This window comes from Nematolebias whitei, chromosome 2, assembly GCF_014905685.2.
Source record: "Nematolebias whitei isolate Nwh7 chromosome 2, NemWhi1, whole genome shotgun sequence".
Classification (NCBI taxonomy): domain Eukaryota; kingdom Metazoa; phylum Chordata; class Actinopteri; order Cyprinodontiformes; family Rivulidae; genus Nematolebias; species Nematolebias whitei.
This window is the reverse complement of record NC_056499.1, coordinates 18,460,838-18,484,579: the sequence shown is the minus strand read 5'-3', so window position 1 is coordinate 18,484,579 and position 23,742 is coordinate 18,460,838. Positions and strand designations below refer to the sequence as shown.

At 39.2% G+C, this 23,742-nt stretch overlaps 1 protein-coding gene across 1 annotated transcript in view; it reads right to left on the bottom strand.

The window, feature by feature from the left end:
* galnt2 (UDP-N-acetyl-alpha-D-galactosamine:polypeptide N-acetylgalactosaminyltransferase 2) overlaps positions 1 to 23,293 on the bottom strand; it is a 56,036-nt gene extending 32,743 nt beyond the window's left edge. Inside the window, exon 1 of the mRNA XM_037697501.1 lies at positions 23,054 to 23,293. Coding sequence (XP_037553429.1) covers positions 23,054 to 23,149 — 96 coding nt within the window. The 5' untranslated portion in view covers positions 23,150 to 23,293. The remainder of the gene's footprint in view (positions 1 to 23,053) is intronic.
* Between the last annotated feature and the right edge of the window lie 449 nt (positions 23,294 to 23,742).

The window sequence follows — 23,742 nt, the reverse complement described above, 5'->3', positions numbered from 1 at the left end:
TACACGATTATTCAGCTTTGTGAAAGCTGCTCATTCCTCTGCTGCTGCACGGTGGGAGTTGGAGAATTAATTTCAACGACCAACTCGTGGTGAAGGCCAAGTTTGCATTACATTTTTAGAAAGAGCAAAAAAAAAGCAGTGCTGGAAAAACTAAGACTTAAAAAATGAAATAAGACTAAGAAAGAGGGAGAAGAGGAGAAACGTTGAGATGAAGCAGGAAGGGAGACGGCGTTAAATGCTGAATCATCCGAGTGTGTCAGCAGAGAGAAAAGTAGGTCAGGGTGCTGGTGTTGAAATCCTCAATTCAGTTGTACAAACTCTTTCATCAACCATTTGGCTTCCTCTCCTTTCTTTCCCTTCAGACCCCCTCCACCCTTCCTCTCTGCCCTCTTTGATACCCCGCTCCTCCTCCCTGCCAACAGTAATTGATTGTCCCTCCTCAGCCACCAGTGGTGGTCTGTGATTACAGACACCGCAGGAGCTTCTATTGGCTTTACAACAATCTACATGTCAGAGTCTTTCATGATGCTGTTCATTCCACAGAAAGAGTTTTCCATTTGAGAAAAGTGCAGCTCCTGGTGAGATCAAAACAGCTTTGAATTAATTTCCAGACGATGCTGAGGTCATCCATGAGTGGTGAGGTCACACCACCGCTCATGTTATCTCACACCAGTTTAATCTCTTTACGGCTAAAAATATTTTCATTGCCATACAAGGAGAAAACTTTCCTGTAAAAACAGAAGGGAATTTAGTTTCTTTCTTTCTTTTTTAACATACCGTATTTTTTGGACTACCACATAAAACCAGTTCAAGGTCTGTAAGCACAACCAGAATTAATACATAAGGCGCACTGGATTATAAGGCTCCATGTTGATTCTTGAGAAAATTAAAGGATTTTAAGTGCGCCTTATAGTGTGAAAAATATGGTATATGGGATTAACATAAGTTTTAGCAAGATGACCAAAAATATGATACTGTCCCAAAAAACACAGTTCAAACTCTTGCTGTAAAAAGCTGGGAAACAAATAAATAAATAAAATAAAAACTGATGGAACATCTCACAAGTAAATTACCTGAACAAGTCCGTAGACGATTTGAAAGTAAAAGAAACAAGTCATTCAGAAGTGCAAGCAGTTTTTCCCCTCAGTGAAAAATTACTAAAATTGGATACATGACTTGATGATGTTTCAGGAAACCCTGAGAACTCTGTACACAATAAGTCTAAAAGCTGCAAACTTCGAACTGTCTGGAAACTGTGCATGATTAAAAAATAAAAAATAAAGACGGTAAACAAAACAAGAGCACCTTTTCGAAGACCAGGTTTATATTTCAGATAAACTGAGATCAAGTGAGAACAACTTCTCTGCTCCGACAGATAACAGACAGAAATCCTTTCTTTGAAATGTTGTGAGGATGAAGGCAAAAAAATAAAAAAGAAGAAGAAACCATCTGGTTTCATCAGCACACGGCTCAAAAGCCAACATCCATGTGATGCTGGGATGGAGTGCAGAAGTCATGGGTCATGGGAAATGCCAAACGTTAAGGGCTTGGAACAAAATGTTCTACCAAACAGACAGAATTTTATTTTCCAGAAATGACACTTCCATTCCCAGAAAGGTAAGTCAAAGCACTGAAAAAAAAATTTAACTACTAAACTACACACACCTGATTATTCAAGTTCAAGTCAAGTTTATTGTCATATGCATCACATGTGGTACATGAGGTGGAACGAAATGATGTACTCAAGGTCGCAGTTACGCCCAAAAATAGCAAAAATATAAAGTATAAAAAGAAACAGTATATAAGGATCTAAGATACGGTATATGCCAAGATATATGCTAAATGAACGCCAAACGGTATGCTAAGCTCAACTTCAAGTTTAATACACTATATTTTTCGGCCTATAAGTCATGTTTTTTTGCATAATTTGCATGCCCTGCGACTTATAGTCCGAAGCGACATATTTATGGATTTTTTTCCCATATTTATAAACCAATTTTTGGCTGAGATATGACCTTTTTCATTCATTCTGACTGAAAAAAAATAACAGTACCATTTTCAGCCACGAGATGGCAGCAGAGTAGTAGCAGTAAGGCATGCCGTATCATGAAATAGGTTAATGTGGCTATAATGACGAATTATTAAAAAATTCAATACAAAAACAACTGGACTTAATTAGACTTTACTTTATACTTTATTTTGTCTTGAACGTTTTTGAATTTACCATATCTTGGATGACAGAATCTTCACCAGCTATTAATGACACAATCGACTTGCCATACTCCCCCCACCTTCGTTCTGCTTGCTGCTTGGAGCAAGTAAAACCAGCTGCACCGCCCCGGCGAAATGCAGCTAATTTGACCATTAAAGTGCATTTATTAAGTAAAAGTTCAACTGAGACACACTTTTACTATAATTTCAAGCTAATAAATAATTGTTTTAGGTGCTATTCTTGTTAAATTTCGAAGAAACGAGCAGCCTTCCTCCTTTTTTTTTTTTTCCTCCCTCTGCACGCTCCCGGAGCATCGAGGCAGCAAATATACAGCTGATTTGACTGTTAAAGTCCTTTTATTAAGCAAACGTTAGACTGAGACACATCTTTACTAGAATTTCAAGCAAACAAATAATTGTTTAGGCGTTTATCTTGTTAAATTTCGAAGAAATGCCGAGGCTCGTCCCTATGCGCATGCCCGCCTTTCCACAAATCGGATTTTGAAATACAGCTGATTTGATCGTCAAAGTGCATTTATTAAGCAGAAGGTAGACTGAGACACACCTTTACTATAATTTCGAGCAAACAAATAATTGTTTGTGTTAATCTTGTTAAATTCTTGTTCAAGTCCTCCTGTGCACGCTCCCGCGGCCGCCATTTGGCAGTCCATCGATTTTTGACACACCGGCCCACGTTTCCGGGTCGTCAGTGGTGACGCATAATAGATGCGACATATATGGCCAAGCAACATATTATGGGTTTTTCCACTTCTTTAGACATATTTGCTCTGATTCGACTTATAGGGTGGTGCGACGGGTACGGCGGAAAATACGGTCATTTCCTTTATAGATAAAGAAACAGTTGGTTTAATTTTACTTTCTGTTTGTTATAAATAATTCAGGAATGAACATACAGTTGAGCACCTCTAACTGAATTTAAGTGCACAGATTTAAAAAAAAGAAACCGTTAACATGTCAAACATTAGTTATTAAGCCGGTGCTTGATTTATGCTCTCGGTGGTGCAGTGAAAAGATTTTCAACACTCTCTGAGCCTTGCCAACATCAAGAGTGACCACTGTTACGAGCCGACTGGTGCTCAGCTCTAAAATGATGCTAATGTTTATTGAAGTGAGTAAAGAAATCTCAGACGAGCTCCTGTGCTGTTCCGTTCGATCAAAGTACCTCGAGCCTTGTTTTTCTGCATCGTCATGACATCTGGTCTTGATGGGCCCTCTTTGATGCATGAATGTGTCACATTCCTGGTTGTGTTTTATAACGGACTGAGAACACAGCCTGTCAGCTTAAACAGGATCACAGCAACAAGTCAACTCTGCTTTAGAACGCACTGATGCGAGGGGATAATACAAACTTCGCTGAATGTTCTGGAGCTCTTCTGGCACACAAAAGAGGATTATTTTGTAATAATGAAATACAGACCCCTTGAAACAAATTGCTCCTTTCATCACATAACTGCTGACAGGGAAAAAAATATCTCTTTCCAAGTCACTAAAAATCTTAACTAAAGCAGACGGTGACATATTACAGAACTGTATCCAACCAGTTTTATAAATGTGTCACGTTGGGGCGTGGTGCTGCGATAAATATTTGGTCAAGCAACATTTCAAAAGGCTCATGTATTTATCGTCTGTTATTTGAGCAACAGAAAAGAAAACTTTACACCATTTTCAACTTTTATTGTTTGTGTAATTAGTTTTACATGTTTTATGGTATGTGCATTTTTAGTTCCTTGCTGTTGCTTGGACAGTGTTTGAACTTGACTGTGCTACAATTACGACTGGTTGAGATTTTAAATGAAAAGTAAAGGCTGCCAATTTTGAGCAAAGCTGCAGCATATTCTACAGTTCAAAAAAGTATGACGTGAATGTAAATTAGTGTATAAATGTTGCAGCAGTTGATTTATATTTGCTTGGGACAGTTGGGCTCAACGTTGGACATAATGATGATGGTGCCTGAAGAGCTGAGCATCTGTTCAGAAAGTTCAAAAAGTTCAAGAAGCACTGGTTTAAGTTATCAGCTCAACTGTGTGACAAAGTTCTGATAACGAACTACTGATGCTGCATTCAGCAACAAATAGGAAACAGAACAACAATGATTATTTCTGAGTTTAGCTATATACACCGGTATATATAATTATTGTTGAAGCCAGAACTAAAAAGTTTCGACTTCTCATTTCTAAAGTTCTAGATGTATCAATTCCCAACAAGTCCAAAAGGCTCAATTCTCACATCATCCAAAAACATGTTTTATGTCCCTGACACAGATTTGTGGATTATTATATCTTTGTCTTCATTGTGTTTTTGTGTAATGTCTTGAAAATTATACAAACCGATTCAATGAAAGCATGCATCATACCAGACTATTTTATCTAAAAAAACGCTTAAAAAAACAGCAACAAGGCCGACCAAAGTGATGTTCTATACAACAAGCAAGCAAAGGAAAAAAGACAAATTACATAAATCTACAGTAATAAAGAAAGAAAAATGAATAGATGAATAAAAGCTCAACATAGTCATGTCACATTGGGTCATGGGCCAGAGATTAAAACGTGTTTTTAAAAGCAACTTAAAGACAATAGGAGTGTCCAACATGCAGTGGCAAACCATTTCAGAGTTTTGAACCTGCAACAGAAAAAGCTCTGTCAGCTCTGAGCACCTATATTGCATATATAAATTTATATAAACATTTATTGATTTCATTTCAGTAATACTGCTGAGTGAAACTGTGAATAACAGGAGTGGGAGCTCAGTAATCTGCCAACAACACGACATGAAGGGGACAAAAAAAAATGGCAGTCCAGCCAGAGTATAAACTGTAGCCACACGGTTTATCTCCATCCTGCCATTGTAGTTCTGACAGAGTCATTTCATTTCACTGTGTTCATACATTTTAATTACCCAGCTGGCAGGAACTGCATCCAGACTAATTGTTTAAGGCTATAGATGGCTGTGCTGCTGTATTTACACAGAGCTGGGTCAAATCATTCACTGACAGGGGAAGTACGATCGGCAAAAGCATCACACCCTCGACAGCTGCCATGCTGCTAATGGGCGGCAGCAGGAGGAAAAGCAGAAAAGGCGATGGAGGCCGACAGGTGAGACAGTGTGTGTCAGGAACAAACAAAACTGACAGCAAGCATCCTGTTCCAGTGCGCAGAAATCATCCACGTATGCCACAAATAGAGACACGCAACCTTAAATATCACTAAGAGGTGAACGGCCAGGCTCCTTTCAAAAACCAGGCCTGGGCCGTAGCTTCGTCTACAAAGTGTGCACGAGCAGCAGATCTGGCATCGCCTCAAACATGACGTCAGACTCCAGGGTATACGAACAGGCAACAGAGAAGGCGTGAAACAACCCATTTCAAACCAATCCCAGCCAAGGCGTTAGATGGCTTTCGCTATTCTTAGCTCGTCTTGATGGGCTCTGACAAAAATCACATCTGCTCCACCCCCGCCAAGCTGGAAGCACAGATAAATCAAACCTACCTTTTATGGCAGAAACACAGTAAGAGACAGAAAAAGGCGCGATGCCCCGCTGGCCCAAGAGCCTCAAACTTTTTCCTCAAACTGCGGGTTAGGGGCCTCGAAGTCGGTCACAAACCTGATTCAGGTGAGTGTGTAAATTCTAAGGCTGTAGTGTGGACTAATTGGCTCCCAGGGTGATTGACTGAGCAAATTACATTAAAACACCTCTCAAACAAAAAGCGTGATGAAGGGGAGGAATGAGAGCAGAATTAAAAAAAAAAAAAAAAAAGCAAATAGCCAGGGGGAAAAAAGAAATGCACACGAAACAAAGGAGGGTTAGAGAGACCGAGGGGAATAAACGCATTTCCACATGGCTCGTTAGAAGAAAGCTGAAATGAGGCCTGAGTCAGGAAAAACAGGCAAATTCACACACTGACGATCTTATTCATGCGCGATTTAATGTATAACAGTTACTGCTTACCTAATAAATAAAAAATAAAACAATGGCTGCTAAAATATTTAAAAAGAGTTTTGAAATACATCCAGGCAGTGCTGAATCATATCCAGACAGCTTAATTGCCAAGTTTTTCAACTTTTTTCATCATTCTGTACATTAAAAATACTACGTGTCCCTTCCTTGCCTCGCTGTTGGGAACTGAAGATAGCAGGATTAATTTATGGGAGCTGCCATGCTGTATTTTTGGAAAAGTCTGCACACTAGAGATGTGGCGCTTTAAATGCCACCTTCTCTCCTTCACAAATCATGGTGTTTCATGAACTTTCTTCTAAGCACAACATACTAATTACAGCTGCAAATGTTAAAAAATTAATATCTGAACATGCAGCAACAAGGTAAAATAACTTCTATTATTAAAATCTAGACATCTTATGGGAACCAGTTCACCTGCCAGGTATATTAGTCCAAGGACATAACCATGTTCTTGAAAGACAACAAATGTTACAAATGAGATTTAAAAAATATATATAAACTATCAAAGTAAAAGAAATAGGCTGTAAAAGTTCTATAAATAATTTACATGTGGCTGTAACAGAATTGGAAGTAACGATTGTGAACTTTGAACAACTTTATGGTTGAGGAAACCAGCAAGACTATAGGTAACAGGTCCTAAAGGGATAGTTCAGAGCTTATTAAGGTAATCAGTCAAATAGTGTATTTTTTTGCAGTACCATATTTTCTGCCCAATAAGTCACACTTTTTTGCATAATTTACATGCCCTGCGACTTATAGACCGAAGAGACATATTTATGGATTTTTCCCCCATATTTAGAAACTCATTTTTGGCTGAGATGACAGTATTCATTCATTCCGACTGAAACAAAAAAATTGATCAGTACCACTTTCAGCCACTAGATGGCAGCAGAGTGGTAGTAGCAGTATGGCAATCTTCAACAGCTATTAATGACTCAATCGGTCTCCCCACCTTCAATCTGCTCGCTGCTTGTACCAACCGTCAAACTATCTGCACCGCCCCGGTGAAAAGCAGTTAATTTGATCATTAAAGTGCATTTATTAAGCAAATGTTAGACTGAGACACACCTTTACTATAATTTCGAGCAAACAAATAATTGTTTTTAAGTGTTAATCTTATTAAATTCTTGTTAAAAGTCCTCCCGTGCACGCTCCCACTGCCGCCATTTGGCAGCCAATCGATTTTTGGCACAACACCGGCCCACATTTCTGAGTTGTCAGCGGTGACACGTAACAAACGCAATGCGTCAACGATGACGCATAATAGATGCGACGTATACAGCGAAGCGACATATTTATGGATTTTTCCACTTTATTAGACAAATATGGACTGATGCAACTTATAGGGTGGAGCAACTTATAGGGTGGAGCGACTTATAGGGCGAAATGACTAATAGGGCGGAGCGACGTGTACGGCGGTAAATACGGTATATAGCACTTTGAACAAACACGCTTTGGTTAAACAGATCTGACCAGATTCATGTGCTAACAGTCAGCCTGAGAGGAGCCAGCATCATGTAGATGCTATTTTATGAAACCATTTACATCTCTGTTGGTTCATTCATCAAACAATTATTTACACTTAATTCTGTGGTTGTTGCAAAACCAACTAGCTGTTGTCCATCTCGTGCAGCCTGATACTTCCACTAGGAGCAAAATAATTTTGTCAAAATAAAAAATGTATAAAATTGACAGTGATGTAAAGGTTTATTTAAAAAATTGTGTTCATAAGATACTTTCTAAAAATTTTAAGATGGTTAAGTTGGTTGAGCTGCCGTCTCTCATCGAGACGGTCGCTGGATTAAAACCCAGTCAAGGACTTTTCTGAATGGAGTTTGCATGCTCTCTCGGTGCATGCGTGGGTTTTCTCCGGGTACTTCTGTTTCCTCCCACAGACCAAAAACATGCATGTTAGGCTGATTGGTAACTCTAAAATGTCCCTAGGTGTGAGTGAGAGAGTGAATGATTGTTTGGCCCTATGTGTCCCTGTGATGGACTGGAGACCTGTCCAGGGTGTCCACCACCTCTCGCACAGCGATGGCTAGATATGGGTACCAGTGACTCGTGCGACCCAAAAGAAGCAAGTAAATGGATGGATGGATATTTTTTTTACTGATGAAGTCTACTTTGGTCTTCACTGCGCTCAGACTAGACTTTAGCTCATAAATCTGACCAGAATTAAACTCTTCAAACTGAGGACGTTTAAAGAGCCATCTACAACAGGTAAGATATTAACTGCATAACCTTTCACCAATAACAAAAATCCACCTCAAAAGACTTAAGCTGGTCATTTTCTATTTTAATTTCAGCTAGTAGAAAATGTCTAAAATGTTTATTCTATAAGCAGAATAGCAGTTGTAATAATCTAGAGAAGAATTAGTTGAAATTAAATTGATACATTTTAAATCAACTATACACCGTTTTCGTTGTGGTCCCACATGTCATCTGAAGCAGAAAATTATTTCCCACCCTAAAACAAGCTCCGTTTGAACACAAATAATCTGAACTGGCACACATAGCAGTTCTGAAGAACGTTAAACTGAACTTTGGAGTGGACTGATTTTGTCTTGAAATTAGAGGTTTATGTTAAAAACGTGCAATACCATCATGTTAATGCATAGGTCTACAAAACCACCAACCAAGGCCTCGGTTATCAAGGGAGCAGGGCCTACAGTAAGAGTTTGTGTTGTCTCAGGAGTCTTTTCTTTAAATATACATTGAAAAAGTTTTTTTTTTCCTTCCCTTTAAAAATGAGTTTGAAGAGGTTGGAAAAGTCAAGTCAGCATTTCTGCTTCCTGAAACTCATTTCACAATACTGTAAAATAAAACTTTACAAGCAAGACTTCCTTAATCTGCCCAGTGACCTCAAAACCTTACAGTGGAATTTGAAATTTTTTATGTGTTTGAGTAATTTTCTTCACTTTAGTCCTGTGGCAGCCTGTCTAAAGATGACTCAAAGGTTTTTTAGGCTGCCAGTCCTTCTTACAACGTGCAGTTTTCTTATGTTGTTCCAGATGAACACAGAAATGTTGTTTCTGTACTAACAACAGCCTCAGTAGACAAGTCTTATCTGTTCGATGTTTCTTTGGCAACCTCAAGGTGACACAACAAGAAAATCTTGTTCCGTCGCTCAGTCTAAGAGAAAACCTGACTAAAAATATAAAAACTGGAGATAAATCTAAACCTTATTACGTAGCAGTCGGGTTAAAATCCATTATTGTTTGTGCAAGATTTTACCCTGAATTTTTTTTTTTTTTTACCAAATAAAGAAAAAAATAAAGGTCAGCTGAACGGACTACCTTAATATGGCATGAAGATAGACAAAAAAGCCTTTCAGAAATCAATCAGTCATCCAACATTATACAAAAAAAGACTATTTGAATTTAAAAAGCTTTGCTATACATGGAAAATACAGGTGTTTGTAAAAACGCGCAAGACTCTAGATTAGAGTGTCAAACTCCGTAACAAACGGGGCCAAAATTCAAAGCTTTTTTTCAAGTCAAGGGACAATTTCAGTCAATACATTAGATCCAGTCAAACACCTTTTCTTGGTTGCACCTCAACAAGAGAGTTTGATTACCGTATTTTTAGGACTATAACTTACGTTTTGTTTTTTGTTTTTTCATAATTTGCATGACCTGTGACTTTTACGCCGAAGCAACATATTTATGGATATTTTCCCCATATCTATAAATAAATTTTTGGCTGAGATGTGACCGTTTTCATTCATTCTGACTGAAAATATTGAACACTACCATTTTCAGCCGCTAGATGGCACTTGAGTAGTATGGCATGCCGTTATGTCATGTAATAAGTAAAAGTGGCTATTAATGACACAGTCGGCTTACCGTAGCCTGCCATCGTCGTCCAGCTTGCCTGGAGAAACTATCAAATCAGCTTCATTTCATTTTTAGATGCTTATCTTGTTAAATTTCAAAGAAATGCGCAGCGTTCCTCCTTCCCGATTTCCTCCCTCAGTCCCGGAGCGCTGAGGCAGTGAATACTTTTGAAAATGCAGCTGATTTGACCGTCAAAGTGCATTTATTAAGAAAAAGTTAGACTGAGACACACCTTTGCTATAATTTCGAGCAGGCAAATAATTGTTTTTAAGTGTTAATCTTGTTCCAATTCTTGTTAAAGTCCTCCCATGCATGCTCCCGCCATTTTGCAGCCAATCGATTTTTGGCACAACACCGACCCACATTTCTGGGTTCGGCCCACATTTTCGGGTTTTCAGTGGTGACGCATAACAAATGTGACGCGTCAGCCGTGACTCATAATAGATACAACATATACGACGAAGCAATATATTCATGGATTTTTCCACTTTATAGACATATTTGACATATTTGGACTGATGCAACTTATAGGGCGATGCGACGTGTACGGCGGAAAATACAGTAATGCCAAAAGTTATCTGATCTCACAGCTAAACCTAAAATATCTAACAAACAATATGTCAAAGGAAAGATAACTGAATTAGGTTTTAAAGGATCATATCTGCAGATGTCTTGACGCACAGGTATGAAGTGTTCTCACGTGCTTATGCTGCTAAAACTAATGAAAGAGCAAAACATGAAACAAAGGTTGAGGCAAATGTACAAAGTCAGCAGCAGGATCCTGTGACCCCATTGTGACAGAGCACACATATCTACAGTAGATGAGTAACAGGTGGGTGGACAGGATGCCTTTTTCATGTAACATGATTTATTCTCTTTGTATTCAATATTTGATTTGTTCGTCAGCTGTAACAAACGGCTGAAAATGGGACAGATGGAGGTGCAAAAAAAATAAATAAAACCCACATGCCAAACTAAGAAAACATCCACAGATCTCACACATACGCTGATGAAGCCCGTCTTCTGTTTGCTTGGATTGTTAAATATGTCAGAACAAAAACAGAAGGTGATGTCAGCTTTAGATCAAAGATCTCTCTCTTTCTCTCGAATCTTGAAAATATTTGGATTAAAAGAATTTGTAATAAGAGCTCACAAAACAGATCCATGTGCTGCCGTGCATCGTTTCCTTCAGAGGACTACATGGGAGGTGTATTACTCCGTATTTGAATATTCCTACCACAGACAGGAAACAGGCAAAACAGTATGACCACCTGTGCTCCTTATCAGCTGAACTTGGCTCGATAACAGCAGCACGGGTTGCTGCTGACCCGACTGAAGATCTGAAGACACCATCTTCAGATTTCTGACACGGATACAATAGTTTGTCTTCAAGATAAATTGAACAAAGTGGGCCGTTCAGTTGTCTCTTGATGCTATAAGCAGCTCTTTGAAAAATGTGTTTTCTCTACGTGCATCTCACGAACAATGAATGTCCCCGTTCCTTTTAACTTCCATTAAAGCTCGTCTTCAGAGAAGAAAACCACTGTAGGAAGAAAGTAATCCAGTTTAGAGCACAAACATGGCTGGAACATGCTGTTGCGTTTAACCACAAAAGGTTTGACAAATGACTGAGAGGTATTGTCAAAGATCCAAACACCCAAAACAGGACTTTTCACGCCAGAGATAAAGATTTCTTGGCAAAGTCTCAGTGTTTATCTCCTTATATCAACACAACTGTGTGCCGAGAGCAAATTAAACGTCACTGGGTTTCACAGCTTGTACTTCAACTCAGACTGGTGAAAATGGTTTTTTTTTTAAAACCAGGTTTGTCCCATTGAGATCAAAAGATCTTTTACAAGAGAGCCCTGGCCATATATATATGGTTATATAGCATTTTTTCCTCCATGTTTCAACGTGACTTATGCCGTAAAACGAGTCCGTGATTATGGACTTTTTTTTTTTTTTTTTTTACGTAAATCTCAATTACAGCAACGTTTTTGCACTGCAGCCTGTGTTCAATCCAATTTTTTTTAATTTTTTATTAATAGTCTTTCAACTCAAGAGGATATTAAAACTATTTTCTGACTTTCAACTAAGCGCTTCATTGGCTGATATCCGATATGTTAAAACTTATTTGGCTGATAACTGATACCGATTTTTTTCTAGACCTACTTACAGAGACTACATCGCTTTCTCTGCTGTGGAATTAAAATACATTATTCTGCATGGTCTTTGTCAGTTTGACCTGCTACCAAATGCAGATGCTGAAAAGGGGACAGAAAATGATGTAACACTTCAACTTGGATTATGTTTAATGTCAAATTTATTCATGACATTTACTCTCTCTCTAACACAATGACAACACTTGAACAGTGCAAATTTGTACATTTTCACAAATCTAAACTCAAGGGCGCGCGTGACGTCATAACATTGTGCTGAAACAGCGCCTTTTATATCGGTGCGTTATTTTGATGGAATGGCCGACGTCCGATATTTAACTTTATCGTCAATATCGGCCGATACCGATACCATGTCGATAATATTGTGCATCCCTACTTTATTTATAACGTTATGCTTATTAAACGTTATAATTCTTTTTTTTTTCTTCCAGTAAATCGATTATAGATTTTAAACTCCAAAAAAAGCCAAAAAATTAAATAAAATCGTTGCAGGTGTTCGATCCATTCATGACGTGGAAGGAAAAGTCTACAACTTCCTGGTTCTAAAACAATTTAAAACAATCTTGTCTAAAATTACACGGACATCTGAGAATATACTAATAAATAACTAGATAAACTTGGAAGAGGCTTTTCAGGAGATTGTGCTGCTCATTCACGTTTTTTTTCTTCTTTATGTTAAATCATTCCTTCAATGAAAATAATTTTTCAAGACTGTAAGAGTTTAACTGCATCCAAAGTCAACTCTTCTTTTGAATATTTACTCCAAATAAAACGCTGGCTCAAACTTGCAAAGCAGCACATATCATGTGCACGACATGTTAACTCATATATTTACTACATGATGGCACGTTTAGTGCACTTCAGGAGACTTTGGACACATTACTCAACCAGAATACAATAAAAGTCTCTGCTGGAGAGCAGACTGAATGCTGTAAAAAAATAATTAAAAAAAAAAATCTGTTTTTTTACAGGAAGAGTAGGAGACACCAAGACCAGGGCGGGGCAAGTAACGTTAATTTAAACTAGATACGGTTTCTGTGGAGTGCCTAAAAACAACACAAAGCCTACCTTTGTAATGTCTTTTGAATAAATTATATTCATTGTCATGTTACTAGCAGCAGTCAGTGTTTGTAACATATTGTTTCTGTCATCAACTAACATGACTGATGTTTCAAGAGACTTTAAATCGAGTTAAAGGATAAAATTGATCAGAAAGCTGCTTGGAGGTCCAGGAGCCCAACAGCTAAGGAGCAACATGATTATAATCATATTTCATTACAATACCCTTTATAGTTTGAAAGTGTGGTCATGAAGGTTACAACAAGTTTTAAGATCTGGATAAATTTCAGCAATGGGGAAATCTCTTTTTTTTTTTTAACCTTGTATGAAAATTACCCTTTGGTCTGAACTCTTTAAACATAATTCAGAAAGAAAAGAATAACTTTGAGTGTTTTTCTTCTGCTAAAACTGAAGAGAATCCCAGAAAGACCAACAATTTCATAAGAACCCAACAGGTCATGGTCAGGAAGCTGAAGATAAAGAGGACTTTAACCTCAACGCACCTCATGAATTCATGGCATTTAGTGCGTTAAATTCAGGAATGTCAAAAACAAAAAAAGTTAGACGAAAATATTAGGGGGGTTTTTTAGCGACACTGCCTCACAATCAAAAAGTCTTCCGATTAAATAAATCTAAAAGTTGCTTCAACATAGTGCACGCAACCATCTTTATACTTTTTTTTTTTTTTTTTCTCATCGCAATTTCTGATTTGACTTTACATTCTTCTTAAAAAAGTAATTTACCTCATCCAATCCTGGAAATGTTCTTGCATCATATCAGTTTCCTTTGTTGCATCATAAACTCCATATTTTAACAAAAATGTAAAAACTTCCATATTCATTGCATTTTATTATTATTATTTTTTGTCTTAAAGAGCCATATGCTTCTTTTCCTTGCCTCCTGAACGTAACATCAGTTGTCCCTGATGTAAAAGAGCCCGTCAAACATCCACACGCATCTGCAGCTCCTCCAACAGAGCATCACAATCCTTCTCCTGAGACTCCCAGCTAGGACATTCAGAGGCCCAGATGACCGTGTGGAAACAGTTTCTTGGTTAAAATTATTATATTTGACTACATCGTCACAAAAAAACAATTTGATTCTAAATTTATACACAGATTAAGAGGTGCATCTGTCAAAACGGATCGTTATTTTAAAATGGCACGCACACACAATCATATTTACTAATTAAATTCTTTATTTGCAAACAGTTCACAACCCTCTGGATTTATACGAGTCTCGCTGAACGCTGTGTTTGCCTCGTGAAACCACATTCACTTTGTTCATAGCACTAAAGCACGCAGGCTGAGATTGTGTTATGTGTTGACACCGTAAACATATCGAGCTGCTGTAGCTTCAAGCTGTTTCAAAGCCACAGGTTTTAAAGGTATGCTGCTCTTCTGCAGCTACACAACAGCAGGAGGAACTCTTCATGTGTGCAGTCAATATGAAAGTAAAGCCGTGCGTGAACAGAGTTCACTAAAGACCAGAAACTAAAAATGTGTGCGAGCTCCTGTTTGCATCTTGTTTTGCGCGTTTCCAACCAAACAGCAAAAACACATTTTGTGACCTGAATGAGGTATCAAAAAGTCCATGCTCAAGAATCCAGGTACACAATCCAACAATTTTCAGTCAAGTCATCGGGACAGTTTCTTTTTTTTGCTGAAACGTTTCACCTTCCATCCAGAAGGCTTCATCGGTCAAGGAAACACACAACACAAAACTGATTCATCCCTAAACAGCTTACTCCAAAGTGGAACAAACCAGTTATGTTGGTGCTAAGATGGTGTCTTTGGCACGCCCCCTCCTCTGGTGTTGTATACCTGGATTATTGAGCATGGACTTTTTTGGTTTTGAACCAGTTTGACATTACTGTCAACGAGGACGAGTGCTGGCACCAGAGGAGTGGGCGTGCCAAAGACACCATCTTAGCACCAACATAACTGGATTGTTCCACTTTGAAGTAAGCTGTTTGGGGGAAGAATCAGTCTTGTGTTGTGTGTTTCCTTGACTGATCAAGCCTTCCGGATGGAAGGTGAAATGTTTCAGCAAAAAAAGAAACTGTCCAGATGACCCGACTGAAAATTGTTGAATGAGGTATATCGTCTCCTTCACCGATAATAATTATGCGATCTGCAAAAACAACTTTTCTACAAAAATTTTGCTAAAAATGAATAAATAAATAAACAGTCGTATGTCGGAAACCATGCTGCCTGGGATGACAGACGTATGAACCGATAAAGCCAAAGTGAAAGAGAAGAAACAACCCCTCTTAGGTTAGCTCAACTAAAAAGACTTTAATGGGGCATCCTGGTGAGGCAGCCGGCTCATGTGTGCAACACAACCTTCTCAGTAACATTTGAGCAGGAGGCTAATGGCTCAGAGTTGGAGGTTGGAGTCATTTTCCATCATAAACATTGCACAGAGATGTTCCGTTCAGTGAAAATGTTGATGAACGCAGACCGTTTAGAGACTGACCTAGGCCTGTCGCAATAAACAATAAATCAATTAATCACATGATAAATTAAAATTATCGTCCTTGTTTTCATTTATCGGCTTTATCGTTTCTTTGTGTCTCTCTCTTTTTACTGAAGACACTGGATGACAAAAGGCTCAACTCCGGTGCTCTTCACTGATCCCTCCCTTTCTCTTTTCTCTTTAAAATTCATTTAAACCATCCAAAAATCACGTTTTTGGATCTTTAAAAGCAGCTAAGCTGAGAAACTAAGCTACGAGCGAAGGTCGACTTCGGGGAAAAAAACCTCTGTCTTGTCAAAGCTCCGAAATTCATGGCTGAAACCCATGCCATTGTGTGAAAAGTTGTTTTTCTCTGCAAAAAGCAGCTTAGAACTTTTTTGATTTTTTTTAATTAAAAGCTTTGTGTGACAAATGCTATGCTAAAGAGCTCAAACTACACAGAGCGTCCGCCATTTTGAGAACCGAAAAAAGGAAGGAGAGACAGCCCATGTCACGTCAAGTGGCCTCCCTCCCCTTTTTCTTAAATAGACACGCTGCTCGCTCCCTCACTATCCATCCTTCGGTTCAAACCGTCTTATACTGCCATTTGGTGGACGAAAAAAGTACTACACACAAAACAAATTAACCAACAAAGTCCATGGTCAATAATCCAGGTATACAATCCAACAAATTTCAGTCAGGTCATCTGGACAGTTTCTTTTTTTTGGGTGCTGAAAAGTTTCACCTTCCATCCAGAAGGCCATAAGTCAAGTAAACACACAACGCATAACTGATTCTTCCCCCAACAGCTTACTCCAAAGTGGAACAAACCAGTTAAAGCAAAAACAAATTAACCAACATTTCTTTTTAAATTTGACAATAATTACCAAGTATTGTCAAATTTCAAACAATATTATCGTTTATCGCAATAATTTCTGAAACAATTAATCGCCCAGCAAAATTTGTTATCGTGACAGGCCTAGACTGACCACTGATAAAAGTCTTACCAGCATCACAGGCATGACAACAGTTATGAAGTCATAATCAGCAGCAGCTGTCAATCAATTCTGTAGAGGAAGGAGAATGAGACCTTAGGCACAGTAATGGAAAAAAGTACCGTAATGATTCATTTGCTGCTGAACGGCGTTCCTTTCAGAAGAACATGGTCGGCTCATCTTCTATAAACAGAGTTTGGGCATTTTAACAGCAGATGATGTTCTGCAGAAGCCTGAGCGGTCATGAAAACTAGTCCTGTAGGAAACTCCACCTACTACTACTGGGCTACTTTTTTATTAATTTCTTTTTTGTTTCTCTACTTAGCTATTGTTTATAAATGTTAAATCTAAATGTTTTTTCCTCTTCCACCTCTTTTTATATTATAACTGAGCTCAGCCGTTTGTTGTTGGTTCATATAGTCTAAAGCACGTGTCAAACTCAAGGCCCGCAGGCTAAATCTGGCCCTCGTAAACATTTATTTGCCTCCTACAAAAAACATTTTTAATGTAGCTTGCACATTAAATAAAAATAAAAATGAGGTTAAATTAAAATCTTTAAAGGCAGCTCTAAGATCTGGTTCTTACATCTGCTGTAATGGTCCCAGTCTGCTGGACAAGTTAACCCCTTCATACAATAAAATTAAATAAAAAGAAACGTACACAGCCTGGACTAGTTTTTATCTCAGCTCAAGCTGCTGCAGAACATCAGCTAAAAGTACAAACTGTTTATTGCTCAGCAAACAAAGAGAGCTTTGGTTGTTAACATACTGTTCACATTTTGGGAAAAATCCATGACTTGACATGTACGACAATGAAATGAGGTGTAGATTCAGCAATAGCAAAAACGGGATGGATTTTTTTGTATCGTTTCAGTCAGTGTAGGTGGCGGTGGACACTTGAGTAGGCCGCCTGTTGAAAAGGCAGAACACTATCCTCCTGAGTACAACAATGCACTTACAGAGACATGGGTTTGTTCCGAGTTCAGCTGCCGAGAGTTTCCCAAAGCTTCCTGCTATTCTATCTACTGGGTTGTGAGTGTGAGAGAAAAGATTTGTAGCTGAGAAGATAAAAAAATAATACAAAAGAAGAATTTACAGCCACATGGTTCAAAGGAGAAAGTTGGGTTTTGATGCAAAACAGCAACAACAAAAGTTTTTACTTTATAAGAGATTATGGAACAAGCTAATCTTATCTCACACTGTTGTGTTTGAAAAGGACCAGCATTAAGTTTGTTAAGTAGTAAAGCATCAACCGGAACAGTTTCCTTTCCGTTTACAGCTTATGTAAGAGTTGTAAATTTAAAACGTAATGGAGATGAGGTGCCATTTTAAAATAAGGCTCCCCTTATAGATTATAGATACGTTATCAATTCCTCTATAAAACACTTTATAAATCATTAATAATTGTTATGCATAGGCCTGTCACGATAACAAATTTTGCTGAGCGATTAATAGTCTCAGAAATTATTGCGATAAACGATAATATTGTTTGAAATTTGACAATACTTAGTAATTATTGTCAAATTTAAGAAGAAATGATGGTTAATTGGTTTTGAGTGTAGTACGTTTTTTGACCACCGGATGGCAGTTAAAAGACTGAACCGAAGGATGGATAGTGAGGGAGCGAGCAGCGTGTCTCTTTAAGAAAAATGGGAGGGAGGCCCCTTGACGTGACATAGGCTGTCGCTCTTTGGTTCTCAAAATGGCGGATGCTCTGTGTGGTTTGAGCTCTTTAGCATAGCATTTTTCACACAAAGCTTTTAACTTAAAAATAATCAGTAAACAAGTTCTCAGCTTTTTTTTTTTGCAGAGGAAACGTTTTAGACGAAGGCACGGGTTTCAACCGTGAATTTTGGAGCTTTGCCAAGACAAAGGTTTTTTCCTGAGATCGGCCTGTTAGCTTAGCTCGTAGATTAGCTTCTCAGCTTAACTGCTTTTAACGATCCAAAAATGCAATTTTGGACAATTAAAACAGATTTTAAAGAGAAAGGGAGGAGTCAGTGAAGAGCACCGGAGTTGAGCCTTTTGTCATCCAGTGTCTTCAGTAGAAAGAGAGAGACATGAAGAAACAATAAAGCTGATAAATGAAAATGAGGTAGATAATTTTCATTCATCATGTGATTAATTTATTTATTGTTTATCGTGACAGGCCTAATTATGCATTAATTAAGGGTGACAGAGACAAAACTGACCAGTTTGTTGCCAAATACTGAGCCAAATCTGTTCACCAATATATTTCATCTAGAGTTGTTATAATAAACATTTCAGACTAAGTTACTACCTTGTTAAGCACAATAAGCATTTTTAAACCTCTTTTTTTTAGGATATAATATTAGTTGTAGATACTTATAATGCAGTGACAAAATACAATATATTATGCTAAAGAAATGGGTTTACAAATGTTTATTGTGCTTACAAGGTAGTAACTTAGTCTGAAATCCATCCATCCATTATCTTTACCCGCTTATTCCATTTTGGGTCACGGGGGTCGCCGGTGCCCATGTCCAGCAATCACTGTGCGAGGGGCGGGGTACACCCTGGATGGGTCGCAAGTCCATCACAGGGACACATAGAGACAAACGAGACAAACAACCATTCACTTTCTCATTCACACCTAGGTACTTAGTACCACTTAGTCTGAAATGTTTAATATAATAACTCTAGATGAAATATATAGGTGAACAGATTTGGATCACTATTTAGCAAGAAACTGGTCAGTTTTGTCTCTGTCACCCTTAATTAATGCATAATAAGCAGTTATTAATGATTTATAAAGTGTTTATAGAGGAATTAATAATGTATCTATAAACTATTTATTAGCATCTATAAGGGGAGCCTTATTGTAAAGTGGTACCAAAGATGATTTTTCACAACAACATTTTTCCATCCATGCTGCCACAAGTCTGATCATAAACTAAAATCATGTGTTTGATTAAGTTAGCTCTTGATCTCTGGGGGGAAAAAAAACAAACAAAAATAAACATTGTAATGTACCAGAAAGATTGGCTTGTATTTTCGTCAAAAATGTCTTTAAATTGGCATTCACGTTTCAAAAAAAGGACAAAATCTCTTGAATAGGGAACTTTTTGATCTTTGAGTTTTATGCTTTGATCGGAGGAGCCGGAGTGTGACCGAGCAGAGGAAGAAGCCAGCTGAACTAATTCCTCTCACACATATACTGCCTCAGAAGTGGCCATTTGATTTATCCGCTGTAACCAAGTGAATCCTGAACGCACCTCGCAGAGATCGGGATCAGCGGTGACACCAGAGCGTTCATCTTTGTCAGGTGGAATGGATGCAGTCGCTGTGTGTGACCAGTGAGAGGGGTGACTGGAGTCCTGGCTTTAGGCTGGCATACATATAAATATTAAATGAGTCCGAGCCTGGGACTCTTATACATCAAACTAGAACCAGCAGCAAGAGCGGGACCCTGCTGTCGCCTCGTATCATCGACATCTGGAGGCCAACGACTGGGCTAGAACTAACTTTGCAATGCAGTATGGAGTACTCCATATTTACTGCAGTTTGGTGCAAAAGCTTTAAATTATCCCTGATTTCATCACGTTTTACTTCAATGAGCCAGACATGGTTGTGCTGTAAATTTGCTCTCATTTCTTAGTATATTTCTTTGTAGCAACAAGAACAAGGTGATTTTCAAATGGCTTTTTGCTGAACACTTGGCATGCTGTCAAAATATTAACGATACATTCATTTCCCAGCGCTTGTTTCAGGTCTTTGCCGCATTAGTCCTACTTCACAAAATACAACTTTCAGGTCCAGACCATCTGCTGTAGATAATCTTGTTTTAGGTCTGACACTGATTTCTTTGTCCTCCACTTGTCCAGTTTCCTATTTTTAATGCACTGCAAAGTACGTTGATATGGTCAGGTACAACGACTGGCTGGAAAACGAGTGGGGAAAGCAGTGAAGACAAAAAACTGACCGACGCTCAGAAAACCTGGAAAACTGTAGAACAAAACCACTTTTAAAAAAGTTTTTAAATGTCTGACTTCTTAGACGTATAAAAATCCAGGGCGTGGTGAAACGTTTGCACAAGAATGCAAATTTATAAATTTTATGTCTAATGATGTTTCTATTGAGTTGGGTGATTGTAGTTCAGTTTTTAGCAAACAAACTGTTTTATTACGCTTTTTTTATTATTATTAATTACAGTTTATTTTTAAAATAACATATTATGTACATATGCTTATGCATAAAGCTTAAAATAAAATAAGTTTGTTCACTGATCAAAAACAGCCAGTCATCGATACAAGTCAACACATTTAAAATTCACAACAAAAGTTAAATCTTAAAATCATTTATGTTCTGAACAGTGCAGTCAGAGGCAGCGTGCGGTGCACCGATCCATCACAGATACAACATTTAAATCCATTTCATGAAATACTTCTAATAAAGAACCATTGTAACAATAATTACAAGCTGTGACCTTGCATCAACGCTACTAATAAAGTTCGTTAAAGTTTAGGTTTACTGCCAGGCCTGCGTTCAGAACATTCAATCTATTTGTAGATTTTTCTAGCCTCATGACACGCCACGTTTCTCCTCTCGAAAACGGGAGTGTGCAACAAGAAACAGCCTCCTGTTTAAACAGATAACTGTCCCTCGGTGTAAAGACACCTGCCAGGTGCACCGCATCATCCATATTAATGCTGCCACCGATCGGAGAAAGTTGCTTATCGCCGTGTGTTACTTTGACCCTGCTACAAACCTCACATAAATAAACACACAGCAAGTAGAGCTATCGGCCTAATGGAAAAGTAAAAGGGCTGCCGTGGTTGACTGGAGCAAAGCAAACACAGAGAGACAGATAGGACAACTGGAGGCAGGTAGAATACACACAGGACATTCACGCACACACACAACCTCGTCTAGAGGGGTGACAGAGGCAGTGGACTGTTCACATGCAGCAACACACAATCAGCACTCTATACGCAACAGGATGCAGTTACATGTGCACAGGTGTCACGTCTTGCTGTACACCTGGAGCTTGCATGTCTATGAAACCAAATACGGGCTGGGGTTTTGGTTAAAGAAATTTACACAGAGTCCATAGGAGCATACGGTTCACTAAATACTTGTACACAATGGTGTACACATGTGGTGTTCCCATGACTTTATCGTTTGTAGTGTATTTAACGCACGATGTCCAAGACAAATTTCCCCTTGGGGACAATAAAGTATACAGCCATCTATCTACAAGTTGCATGTTCAAACCCTCTGAGGAAAAACTGCTTTTTTATTGGATAAACTTGGCAAAAACTAATCCAATCTAATGCAACATTGCTGCAAGTCCTGGAGGTCAGGAGGGGTCATTTCATAGGCTGCAGTTTGTGATGGAAATGTGTACCGCCTCGGGTGTTTCTAACGTGACTGCAAATGGCATTCACCTTCATTATTGATTAGTCTTCCAGGTGAGAGCTCAATTAAATCAACAAAATGTCAGGAAGTAGAGAGACGCGCCAACATCAGTTTTCAAAGTGTATTTTGACCAGAGCTCAGACTGGTTTTTGTTTCTTTAATTGAAAGGAAAAAAAAAGTTTTCTATAATTTCAGTAACCGTTGAGTTTAGAAATCAAGTCAGGCCTGATTTATACAAATAAGATATTTTGGAGCACTATAAACCAAAGCAAATGATGTTTTTCCTTCCAGTCATCCAGGTGGAGCTCAGAGACTATAGCTCACAGAAATGACAAACTCGTGGATAAAACTACAATAAATGGTTTTCACATCAGCAGAGCAGTGAAGTTGCTCACTCCTTTTTGTCACCACAACAGATGGAGTGTTTAAGGAAACGTCTAAGGCCACCTTTGGAGAATAACTACTCACTGTGACATGACAGTGAGTGTGAGAGGTTTAAAGCTGAATACTTCCTGATCTTCGCAGCTTGTGCTGACGTGCTCTCTCTCTCTCTCTGGGCCCTGAGAGCCTGGCCGGCACTTTAACATTAAAACGATCTTATCTCCACGCTTTAGCCTCTGTTGGTGTTCTGATCAGAAACCAGCCGGCTCGGCCACCGTACAGCCTTCACCCGGCTGACCGGTCTGAACGTGCTCCGGCTGTCGGGGGGGAAGGCGATCACCGGCACCCGGGGAGCTGAGCACGCCGACCGGCCAGAGCAGCCACCCCGGAGCCCCTGTCCATATTATCTCCACCAAATCAATGTCTGCCCACTGATACTAGCAGGCCTTTTATCACACTGCTCACAGCATCCTAAAGCCGCCGAGAAGAGGCATAACAGCGTGAAATCACATCTTCGCTTTGTCCCGCCGGGGCGGACCGAGCACCCAGAAAAAGCAGGCGAAGAACGGAAATCCTACCTTTCGACTCAGCGATGTCCCCGAATAGAAGTAGTAGGCTATTCCCAGGACCCACAGCACCGCGAAACACAGCAAAATTCTCGATTTCCTCCGCATGTCTGCGAAGGTTTTTGTATCTTTCAGTCCGCTCGCCCCGTGTGTTCCGCGGCTCTCCTCAGGGTGAGGCACCGGCTCGTCCCGGTCCGCCGTGTCCGTGCGGGGAGCTTCGCCGTGCGGCTTCGGCAGCCTTCGTCAGTCGGTGAGGGGGAGCAGGAAGCAGCGAGCCAACATCAGCGGGGGTTAGAGGGCAAACACTAAACCGACTCTAATCCAATCAAACCACGGGGCTCGGGCAGCCCTTACAGGAGGACCGGGGGTCGGCGGAGAGTCGAGCCGTGCTGTTCCGTGCTCGGGTCGGGCCGGACTGAGGGTGGAGGCAGGTCTATGGGAATGATTGTTGGAAATATTTAAACGCGTCTAGGAGCAGAGAGAAAATAATCACGCTTACATGACTTCAGTCAGTTGGCACGGTAGGGGGCGCCAGAGACGCTTTAAACCGAGTTAAAATGCAGCAAATGATTTCTAAAAAAAAGAAAGGGAAGAGGGGGGAAAAAAGGGTTCCAAACTTTCGGGACATTTTTATTTTATTTTACTTTGGCTGCTTTTTACACCAATTTTCTGTCCACTCCTATCACATGAACGTAACATGA